General features: G+C 39.2%; 1 protein-coding gene across 1 annotated transcript; it reads left to right on the top strand.

The window, feature by feature from the left end:
• The first annotated feature begins 3,225 nt into the window (after window positions 1-3,225).
• Window positions 3,226-9,803, top strand: LOC306836175 (cationic amino acid transporter 2-like). The gene is made up of 12 exons (XM_079363134.1): window positions 3,226-3,465; window positions 3,688-4,073; window positions 4,982-5,137; window positions 5,216-5,381; window positions 5,828-5,970; window positions 6,126-6,348; window positions 6,757-6,893; window positions 7,465-7,567; window positions 7,662-7,786; window positions 8,228-8,394; window positions 9,104-9,212; window positions 9,328-9,803. Exons 1-12 carry the CDS (start codon window positions 3,455-3,457, stop codon window positions 9,438-9,440), a joined length of 1,839 nt encoding a protein of 612 aa, XP_079219260.1. The 5' UTR covers window positions 3,226-3,454; the 3' UTR covers window positions 9,441-9,803.
• Window positions 9,804-11,606: the final 1,803 nt, after the last annotated feature.

Raw genomic sequence — 11,606 nt, 5'->3', positions numbered from 1 at the left:
GAATGCATTTCAGCACCCCATTCTGATCTCTAATACGAACTCTTTGGTGTGTCTCTTCAGTGACATCATGGGTTTGTGATGTCACAAACGAATTTTCAACAAGGGGGGCAAGGGACAGAGCGTGACATGCAGCTATAGTTACTGCTAACAGGAGGAGGTAGGAGAAGCCACATCTCTGCGGTCTATGAATTTTCACAAACACACTAAAGAGCATCTAAAACCAGAAAAAGCTGAATATGGGACCCTTAAGTGTCTTGCCTAAGAACACATTGGACATGTGGCTTTATGAGCTGGTACCTGTACCACTGACCCACAGCTGCTCTTCTAAAGGAACACTTGTTGGAGCACAGCACTTGCAGAACATGTGCTGTTCAGTTTTATTCCAGATTCATATTACTCCCATAACCAGATTTGTTTAATAAAGATGGAATTAAGTTTTTGGTGGTAATTTCAGTCATGGTTTTTAGTGAATGCAATTAATTATGCAATCAAAATGAAAGAGCGGCAACACTTAGATGATATTAAGTAATGATAATGATCATCTCTCTTTTTTGTGTTGCACTTCTTCTGTGCTCCGATGCAAATGAAGACCCGTTTCGACCATGCTATAACAGCTAAACATATCTCTCCCTCACACTAAGTCACCCTCGCCCTCCTCACATAAGTCACGTTTCAGAAATGAGTTTTCAATAGGCTGTGCTGACTGCCACACCATTGCGAATGAATGCCTCGACATTTTAACACCCGTCACCTTTTCAGCCATTACTCAGGCTGCAGGATTAGGCAGCGAGTGGCCTCTGACAGTGTGATGTAGTCGACATGAGGGAAGTGAAAGAGCCGTCTTAATTAGAAAGGAGGAGGCCTCCTATCTGTAAGCTCCCCAGAGTGTTCGAGGCATGCCGGGTGATGCTGCAGTTGATATGTTAGTGATTAAGGCATATCTAATCACTTGGCCCTTGTGTCTGATCTCAGATAACTCTATGCACACTAAGTGTTTGAAAGCAGTACAGTGCCATGTTAGAAGAAAAAAAAAAGACTGAGACTGAGAATATTTTTTAAAGTATGTCACGTTAGAAGTGACTCAAAGTTGAGGGTTAAACTTTGGGTAAAGGTCTTTAATGGTTGGCAGATTTATTGTAGAAACTCCACCTTGACAGAGAACATTTCTGTTATCTCTGACTGAGTACAGTGGAGGCGCCATGTTCAGCGCTGTCCTGCCTTTCTTCCTTTATCAGCATCCTCAGTAAGGAAACCTCCCCACCAAAGCAGCCTGTGCCAAATGTAAAATTCTTCATAGGTAGGGAGGACCAGCCTCAACTTCTGATGCTTACCCTGCACACAGCTATACACAGGTACACATACAGTAGGTGTGACTGCACAACATAGAGAGAGCAATGACAAACTGCATTGATTTTCCCCGTGCTGCCAAGACGAGGTTAAGGAATTGCTTCAGTGTGCTGCAAACAATTACCACTCCATTAGAGCGGATAGATAGTGTAAAGAACAACTTTACAGTGACCCGGGCCACACACACACACATACACACACTCTGCTGGCTTCATGCCATCCACACTATCACTATCAGTCCACACAAACACAAGTGTGGGAGGTGGGTGCTGTGGAGAGTTATTGTATTGTTTCGAAGGTGATTTTTATGGTCAACATTGTGCACATTTATTGGAGACTGAATAATTAATAGTGGGTGCAAAGCAAGGGCATTCCTCACACATGCTGCTGCATAACACAAGACAAAGGGGGAGGGGAGAAAGAGCCATTCATATATTATCCACATTTTTATTCATTTAATTTTGAATAATTGGAAGACTATTTCATTAGATTTGGAATCCAACAAGTGTTATGTTTAATTCAATAAACAAATTGTGATTAATGTCATTACTATTATAATTTAGAGAGTGAAAAGATTGTAATTAAAGAGTGCTGCCACCCTCTGCCTCTGAAGGTTAGGGAGACTGATTGCGTTTCTCGTCTTCTCCGTCTTTCCTGATTTCAAACAGAATTCCCTCCTTTTCATTGGCAGAGGGATTATGTCATCGACTCTGACCAGAGAGGAGAGAAGGGATGTGCTTTTATTCGTGATACTGCTGCTGCCATCATGTGGTAAAATGAGATTATTACAGGATAGAGGTTTCTGAAACGATGATGCTAAGCATGACAAAGTGTGTGGGGGACAGCTTGTCCCTCGTCCTCCACCACCATAAAGGACATTTAGGCAACTTTATTTCTATTCCCACTTGTTAAACACTTGGTTCTTTTTGTGGTGTCTTCAAAATTGTAAAACTGTCAACATACTGTGAATTAAAAAGAAACAAAAAAACATATACAAAGTCTACCCTCTCCCACCAGTCTCGTTTGGATCCTATTTGTGTTTTATTAATGTATCTTATTCATCTCTTTCATAGATACGATTTCTTTATATAAATATTACATTGTGGTAAAAAAAAAGAGTCCACTTTGGAAGGATAATCAGCGTCTTTACCAGCGAGCTACAGTAACATCTCTGATACCAACAGATTCACTACAAACTGTTCATTGAAATGATATCAGCTTGTTGCATTAAAATTGATTCCGCTACGTCGGCCTAGCAATAATGACATTTAATGTCAGGGGAGACAAATGATAATGCAGTGTTATTAAAAATGAACTCAGAACTGAGAAGAACTAATACAGGCTGATTTTAAACTCTTGTTGACAAGTTGCAGCATCTCACTCACATTTAATGTATGCTTACAGTTTGTTATTAATGCCAGTATGAACGTTAAATTCAATAATCTAACCAATACGATCACGTTTAGACAGTCAAAGCCTTTAGAACATGAAGTATAGCATTAAGTTAAAAAGTAAAACAATGCTGCTAAAAATGGTTCAAATGTCTGAAAGGTGCATATATAACAAAGTTCACATAATCTTTAAACAATCAGGAAATATAACTCCTGTTTTCAGGGCGTAAAACGAAGCAGAGTTGATGGAAGTTTTTACGGGTCATTTGTGACGATTGTTTATCTTCTGTGCATGTCAGACTGGTTTTATTCTGATTAAATGCCGATGCATTAACACGCACGGCATAATCTGATCATTATATTTAGTGTCCATGTGAACGGTAAAATCGGAATTCTCAATTGGAATGATTTTATTAAGATTGAAGAAATTGTGCACATGTAAATGTAACCACTGTTACGTACAGGAAGCAGAAGTCAGTCTGTCAGGAAGCCTCCCTCTTAGTGGACTGATTGATTAACTGATTTCAGGTGAGCTGCTGCAGCAGGCAGCAGGGCTGGTTGCAGACTGCAAGTTGAAGGGAAAAACTTGTTTTTCCCTTTCTGAGGTCTCTGCGTCCTTCCCTCACTACCACCACCAGAAGCAGCAGCAGCAGTGAGAAAACACTGTTTTTTTGTTTTTCCAAATATTGATGGCAGTTTAAACACACAAGCTTGAAATGGCTTGCAGGTAATATGTCGGCTCTACATGTTACCATGATGAGATGTTCGGTTCACAGTAAACTCATTTATTCAAGTTTACCCACCATTTGACATTCATCTTAAAAAAAGACCAGGCTCGTTTATACAAACAGTGTGTCCTATCTATAGCTTTAAAACCCGATGAGCCATTTGTTTAATTGCATTTATTGTACCCCTGTTGTGACGTATGTCATGTTCTGATTTTCCACAGTGCTTCTTGTTGCACAACATCTTGTGACAAAGTGTTACGCTTCATTCGGACCCTAACCCGTAAGAAGCCTTTGGAGCCAGAGGGTGAAGAGTCAAACTTCTGCCGGTGCTTGACCACCTTGGACCTGGTGGGTCTGGGTGTCGGCAGCACGCTTGGAGCTGGTGTGTACGTGCTGTCAGGAGAAGTGGCGAGGGAGGTGTCTGGCCCCAGCATCATCATCTCCTTTCTGGTTGCGGCACTGGCTTCGGTTTTTGCCGGCTTGTGTTACGCTGAGTTTGGAGCCAGGGTCCCTAAAACAGGCTCAGCTTATCTTTACAGCTATGTGACTGTGGGAGAGGTGTGGGCATTTATTACCGGCTGGAACCTGTTGCTGTCCTACGTCATTGGTAAGTAAAACTCATGATACACGTGTTTCTGAGGAGTAACTTCAGTGACATTAAAATTGTCCATGTAGGGTTGAATAATCACTAGGTAGAGCTTAACATATCTTTACCCACTGGAAATGATGATGCTCAAGAAGAATAAACTGAAATTTGGTTGTTACAGCAGCTCCAAAAAACAGCAACTATAAAGAGCAGCATCAATAGCAAAAAATGTCTAAAAACCAGCTATGTTTACATTAATTAAATAATGCTGTAAGTATAGAGGCTGTCAGTTTCTATTCCTATGGAAGGTGTATGGTTAGAGAGAGATCCTGACCGACTCTACATGGTGTGAAACAAAGTTTCCAGTTACTGTCAAAAATAAACTATAGTTTACTGAGTTTCTGCTTTATAAAAGTAACTGAATTAATTACTTTAGGAACTTTAGAATCACTTTTCTGATTCAATACTTGTGGATGTGTTGCTGTGGCAAATGTCCTATCAAAATGTATCATTTTTTAAGTATCGAAACAAGTTTTCTAAAGGTAACAGGCTCAACAATTGATATGAATTATATCTTCAACGACATACCTTTCAATAAGTCTGTTTCATCTGGGCAAACAAAAACAAAACCAACTTGGCAAATCAAGCTGTTAGAAATAACAAACCATATTCCAAAAAAAAGAGACGCATCCTTCCAAGTCCAAAATGTACATGAACGAGCTGATGTGAGCCACGTGTGCATGATGTGTATCTTGGAGATGGAGTAATGTTCATCAGAAAACTTTGGTGGCGAGTGAGAGAAGTTCAATGTCAGACGTTGAGGTGACTTTGTTTAAGCATGCAGTTTTGGAAACATCAAATGCAGTTCTGTGTATAATAATTTAGTGTCGCATGCATTTTCATTTGTAATTTTTGTCATTACTTCTCAGGAACATCTAGTGTCGCTAAGGCCTGGACTGGGGCTTTTGATGACCTGATTGAAAATGTTATTGCTCAAACTCTGGAAGAACACACACCGATGGACTCGCCTGGCTTGGCTCTGTACCCAGATTTCTTTGCTGCTGCACTCATCATGCTGCTTGCTGGTAATATGTGAAATAATAAAGTTTAACAAAAGTAGTGGATTCAGGATACAATGTCAAACGTCTGTCTTTTAATTTCAGGGATCCTTGCGTATGGTGTGAAGGAGTCAGCGGTCGTGAACACAATTTTTACTGCAGTGAATATAGCTGTACTCGTTTTTATTATCATTGCTGGCTTTATAAAAGGAGACGTCAGCAACTGGCAGATCAGTCAGGAGACCATCCAGAATGCAAGTCGGCAGATGGAGTAAGATCAAACTTTACTCAAAAGCTGAAGGGTGTCATTGTTGACTCAGATATATCATTAAAACTCAATTTTTAGAGTTTTTATACATACTGTGTAGGTTCTTTTCTTTAATCAATTGAGATCGAATGAGTTATCTACAGTAAATACAGTTCAACCGACCTCTAATATTTTTCAGGGATCTCTGGTTATCAAAAGTGATCTTAGTCTTTAACGAAGAAGTCGTGGAAGTCTTTATATAATGTAAGATATAAAGATAAATAATTATCAGATAAGGTGCGACGACTCTCAGTGGAAAAAAAAAATTTCTAAGAAAAACCTTTTGAATGTTCAGTATAATTCAGTCTCTATTTTCATGGACAAGCGCCTGTCTTCACAGAAACAGTTATTTTTTTTCTAACTAGCATAGCTATTTTATTAATATTAAATTTTTGTTTATTTATTTACAGGATCCTTGCATTGTTGGAAAATGAAACGGCTGAATTTGACTTTGGCGTTGGTGGCTTCTTCTCATTTGGCTTTGATGGAACATTGGCCGGAGCAGCAACCTGTTTTTATGCTTTTGTTGGATTTGACTGCATTGCCACAACGGGTAGGTATGATTTACGTATGACTTTAAATTACTCGACTTCATGATTGTAAGCCATTTTTTGTAATGTGGAAGTTTAAACATCTACATGAAAATTGTATATGTTGTCCCAAGTAGTAGAGCAAGAAAGACTCAAGCTGACAGACATGCTCTTTCAGGCGAAGAGGTGAAGAACCCACAGAAAGCGATACCTATTGGGATTGTGGCGTCCCTGCTCATCTGCTTCCTCGCTTACTTTGGCGTGTCAGCCTCTCTGACACTCATGATGCCTTACCACATGCTTGACGCACACAGCCCTTTACCTGTTGCGTTTGAATATATTGGCTGGGAGCCCGCAAAGTATGTTGTGGCTGTGGGATCCCTCTGTGCACTCTCAACAAGGTACTGGTTTTCTGTCCCATTTAGGACTTATTGTTTAATGTGACGAGGTGGTGGGTCTGTGTCTGAGGTTCTCTTTATCCCAAACTGATTATTTCTCTTCTAACTAAAAAAAATAGTTTTTGGTCATTAGAAATAATACGTAACTTAAACAGAAAATAACTTGAACATGAAAATGCAAAAGATATATCCAGAGCATATTTTAAATAGTTTGCATTGCAGGCAATTTTGTTCTAATCTACATTTCATAAAATGTTCTGCAAAGCTAAAGGAGACGTGATCAAAACGAGTAAGCAGCACCAACATATCTGTAAAAGGCTGTTTGCTCGCCATACATTTTATAAAATTGACAGTGGAATTGAATATTGTTTTCCCCTTAACTCTTCGGGTTGTTTTTTTATTCTCTCATAGTCTTTTGGGGGTGATGTTTCCGATGCCACGGGTGCTCTTTGCCATGGCGAGAGACGGCTTGCTCTTCAAACCTCTTCGTTACATGAGCTCCAGGCAGAGTCCTGTTTTGGCCACACTGGCTTCAGGAGCTGTGGCTGGTAAGCTTAATGTTTAATGTTTCACCTGTTTGCAATGGTGTCATAGATGTGGCTATAATAACCCTCAGGGTGACAAATGGGAGTTTGGATCAGCAAGAGATGTGACAACCGTGATTGTATTGGATTATTCTGTATGTGGTGGCATACATCAGAACTAGTCTGCAATGAAAATGGCAGATACTTGGCCTGTATGTTATGAGAAAGAGACTAAGGACTTAATAGATTTACATACTGAATTTCATACATGAGACTGAATTACATGTCATGACAAACCTAATCTTAGATTACTAAATAGTTGTAGCCACACTATTTACCCAATGACTCAGATATTCTTATACGGTGTAGAAAAAAAAAGTAAGTAGGGTTTTAGACATATTTTTGAAATATCTGACCTTCAGACTGACCACATTTCTCCAGAAGGTAGCACTTTTTGAGATGTGCAACTAAGATGAAAGGCTTTCAGCATTACAAGTCAGTATTGTAGTGTTTTGATTTGACACTTAATTCGTCATGTCCTTTTGTTCAGCAACCTAGCATGTTCTTATCAAGTAACGTTTGACTGTCTTTGCAGCTTTCATGGTCCTGTTATTTGACTTGAAGACGCTGGTTGATTTGAGTTCAATTGGCACCATCTTTGCTTATTCTCTTGTTGCAACATGTATTCTCATATTGAGGTATGTACCCTTAAAGTAGATGGAAATGTCTCTTTATGAATGTTAACTTGGTCATGCAGGGATTGCTACCTGTGTTGCCTTTTGTTCTCCTTAGATACAAAGAAGACCCTGGTTTAGTCCACAGAGCAGAACCATTCAGTGTGATGGGGCTGTTCAAGCCTCCATCAAGTCCAACCCATCGCACTTCTAAAAATGCCAACATCATGACTGTTATCATTTGTAAGTTTTGCCTCACTAATGAAGTTACATTTTTTTCCCTATATGATGCTGTGGCTTGTTCTGACAGTCTTCTATGCTCACTTGTGACCCGGCTGCAGTTGATTTTTTTTTTATCTAAAAGGTCATTTAAATATCTTAAACTGAAGTCCCTTTTATAGATTTGTTTTCTATGTATGAAATTGTTTTGCAATCACTCCAATAAATCCTAATAAAATGAGCTGTAACGGCTGTTATGCAATCCATGTTAGCACCTTCTTTGATTAGACATGTTTGCTTCTCTCCGCTTTTATAAAGAGCATGTGAAAAATTCCACCTGTGGCTGAAGTGAATTACCCTTTACCATTCAATAGACTTAATGCAAACTGAACTGCACATCATAGTTTTCAAATGTGGCAATTTTGTGCAAACACTTTCTCTGATCTCTCTGTGATTTCTCTGCAGTGTTCCTGGTTCTGTTTTTAAGCATATTGCTGTCCGAGGCGATGTATTCCCTCCGCAAGCGAGAGTGGTGGAGCATACTGCTCGTCAGCGTTTTAACGCTGTCACTGATCCTGGTTGTTGGACTCATCTGGAGGCAGCCACAGAACACATCTAAAGCAGCTTTCATGGTAAACTGGGTTCTGGTGGTATTGGAGAGGTTACCATATAAGATTTACAGTTTTAATGAGATATCTTGACGAGGGCTAAAATCAGTGGGTTTTACTTAAGGGCTGATGATGGGCACATCAGTATGTTCCATGATTAACCCCCTTCATAACAATCAATACAAAATGCTTTAATACATATAGGACTAACTTTATTAAAATATCTAAAAATGATTTGCTTGTTATAGAAAATTAAGTCAAATTCCTGTTATTTAGTCTACTGGCTTACAGATTGTGACGCCACTGATCCACCACTGGAGGCAGGAAAGACTGTGGCCATGTGTGGATCCGGCGAAGAGCCTCATCACCGTTTGAGAGTGCATGCTAGAGTGGGTTTACATATCCCGCTATGGTTTACACACTGTGCCTCGCACCCTTCTCCAACACTGTAACGCAATATGAATTCACACCATGAGACAATGCAATGTTATTATTACAGAAGAACAAGGGCACAATGTTAGCAGATCTCCATTAGGACACTGAAGCTGAACCGTCACAATATTGTCATTCCTCCCTGCTATTCATTCTTGTGCGCAAAGATATGCTTACCTGCAACCGGCTATATCTAGCTCATGGAGGAATGCCTTTTAAGTAATATCAAGTGATTTTAACTGTGAAGTAAAGACGATAATTCCCAGCCTATCATTTTAACAAGCTTCTTGTATTTTTGTAGGTTCCCGGTCTGCCTGTGATTCCAGTTCTATGTGTTCTCATGAATACCTACCTGGTGGTTCAACTGGGAGGAGAGACTTGGATCAGCTATGCTGTCTGGATGGCAGTAGGTAAGGGTACTCAGTCTAAATTCAGCAAGCTTCATTGTTTTCCATAATTGGTAGAGGAAGGAGAAATGTGTAACTTTAAATCTATGTTTAGTTATGTTCAAACATTTCTTCTAAGGTCTGATCATCTACTTTGGCTACGGGATCCGTCACAGTGTCCAAAAACAAAGGCTTGAAGAGGCTCGCACCCATCAGGATATTGTTCATGTACATCTTAGTGTTGCTGCTTAATTTATCTAATTGTGTGACATCATGCTGTCCACTGACATGGATCACGATGCATGGAGTGTATGTTTGGATTTCTGGAAGAATTTCTTCAGTTTGATTCAGGCTTCAGCCAGAGTTGGATTACCTTGATGCCAAATTTTTATGAATTTAGCTGCGTTGTTAAAAGAATGCTTCTATGTTTTAAAAAAATATCTATATATGCTGTTGTAACATTCTGTTTGTGTTTTATCAATTGGGATTTAATCTGTCTTTCAAGACTATGTAATCTTGGAGGTGATTAATGTCAGTATTTGACAATTTATAATTTTTTAAATTTTGATCTATTTGTGACCTGTTTAAAAACGTCAAAATAAATGTACAAATAATTGTACTGTTTTTTGTTTCCTGCTTTATACTTATTAAAGCTGTTTAATTAGATCTATAGTAATGCAAAGTTGTTAAATGTAACTTAAATATCATTTTATAATTACATGTAAACTTTATATTACTCTTAGGCTTCCAACTATTTAACTCTTTTTACAGACAGTTCCTTGTGCACCTTTTACCAAGATCATGCTTTAAAAGCCAAAACCGAAACTGCATTTTGTGTTTCAGTACTTGAACTTGTGCAATGATACTAACATTGTATCTAATCTAAATGTGGCTTATAAACTCATTTAAGGTCAGGTATTATACTCCTTTTCACCATGTTTTACACTATTTCCACTGTGATGGTAGAGGATGCTTTGTAAAGAGCCAATCAGTAATAACTAATCCTCATCATATACATTAACATGTGACAGGCGTAACCACAGGACCAATTCAAGGTTCAGTGTCTTGCCAAAGGACATGAAGTATGACAGGAGCAGGGAATCAAACCCCTGCCACCTGCTGGACTTGAGCTCAACATTGTCAGGATCATAGTGTTCAAACTGTAGCTTGATTGAGAGACCACAATAAACATTGAACAGAAGATATCCATGTTAATGTTCCAAAAAATGTTGCTGAATGTTTGTTTTGTTAGTGACAAACTTGTGATTATATTATGAATAAATAATTAGGATTAATCATAGTGTGCATGTATCGCTGGGCAGCTTTACATATTTGTAAGGTGGTTTGATGAAGATGGGTACCTTGTAAAAGAAGTATGTACATGTAACACATCTGTTACAATTAAATGCATTAGTGCATGTAAATGGCAGAAATGTCGTCGACCCCTACTGCTTGAGGCCTCTCAGTGAGGAAGTCCAGCAACCAGAGTGATGTGCCAAAGCCCAGTTGGTCCAGTTTCTCAATCAATGGAGGCGGCTTTGTTTGAAACACGCAGGAACAACAGCCTGTTCGAGAGAGGTGTTCAAGTAATAAGATTGTTTGTCCCTGTAATCGTTTCTATGCTTTCCTACTTTCCATTCCTCACATTTTCTCTAAATATATATTATTATAATCTTAATCAGTGCTTTTTCCCCATCCATACCACCCTCCTTTTCCCTACTGTCCTTCAATCAGAGCTGTGATTGATGTTGTGACGCCAGGCTCCAGTTGTTCCAGGGTAACAACACAAAGAAGCTAATTTATGTAGCCAATCTAGTGTTCATTTGTCAAGCATCACTCATCATTTGTGGAGCCTGCTGGACACGCTGCTGCCACTCTCTGAGGACCTGACATATGCTGTTTTGTCATTTTGATTGCAATTAGAGGGTTTGTCTGTGTATTAAAGACGCAGTGGACTGTGGCCGCTGCAGTATGGACACACCTCAGTGCTTCTAAAAACAAGGAGGAACAAATGCTCCACATTTAAGGAAGCTTTTACACATTGAGAAGATTCTTGTAATAAATGTTGGTCGTCAGATATCCTTTTAGTTACATCGAACTCTATGTACAAAGGATTTATTTCTCCAACGGGTTAAAGCACGGGTTCAAGTCGGACCTATGGCTCCTTTCCAGCATGTCATTCCCCACTCATCCTCCAAGATTTTGGCAACAGCTACTGATGTGTGTCCAGCTGGTGTTTGTGTGACGCTCTTGATGCCCAACATGTTTGTATTAAACGCTTAAAGGCCATACTCGTTCATTTCATCCTTTTCCTGGATCTGGCCAACACATGGTCCCAACAACTAAGAAGCTTCTAACTATTGTGCCATATTGTGCATTTCATTTGGAAACGACAAGAAAGCATTATAAAGACTTTGA

The sequence above is a fragment of the Symphodus melops genome, assembly GCF_947650265.1.
Source record: "Symphodus melops genome assembly, chromosome: 15".
Taxonomy (NCBI): domain Eukaryota; kingdom Metazoa; phylum Chordata; class Actinopteri; order Labriformes; family Labridae; genus Symphodus; species Symphodus melops.
Note: the sequence above shows the minus strand (reverse complement) of the source record. Positions and strands in the feature narration are given on the sequence as shown.

What these genes read in the sequence shown, in the direction of transcription:
- LOC306836175 (XM_079363134.1), top strand. An exon ending in CTCTGTGCACTCTCAACAAG is followed by an intron (nt 6,349 to 6,756) that starts GTACTGGTTTTC and finishes ATTCTCTCATAG; the next exon opens with TCTTTTGGGGGTGATGTTTC. An exon ending in TGCTGTCTGGATGGCAGTAG is followed by an intron (nt 9,213 to 9,327) that starts GTAAGGGTACTC and finishes ATTTCTTCTAAG; the next exon opens with GTCTGATCATCTACTTTGGC.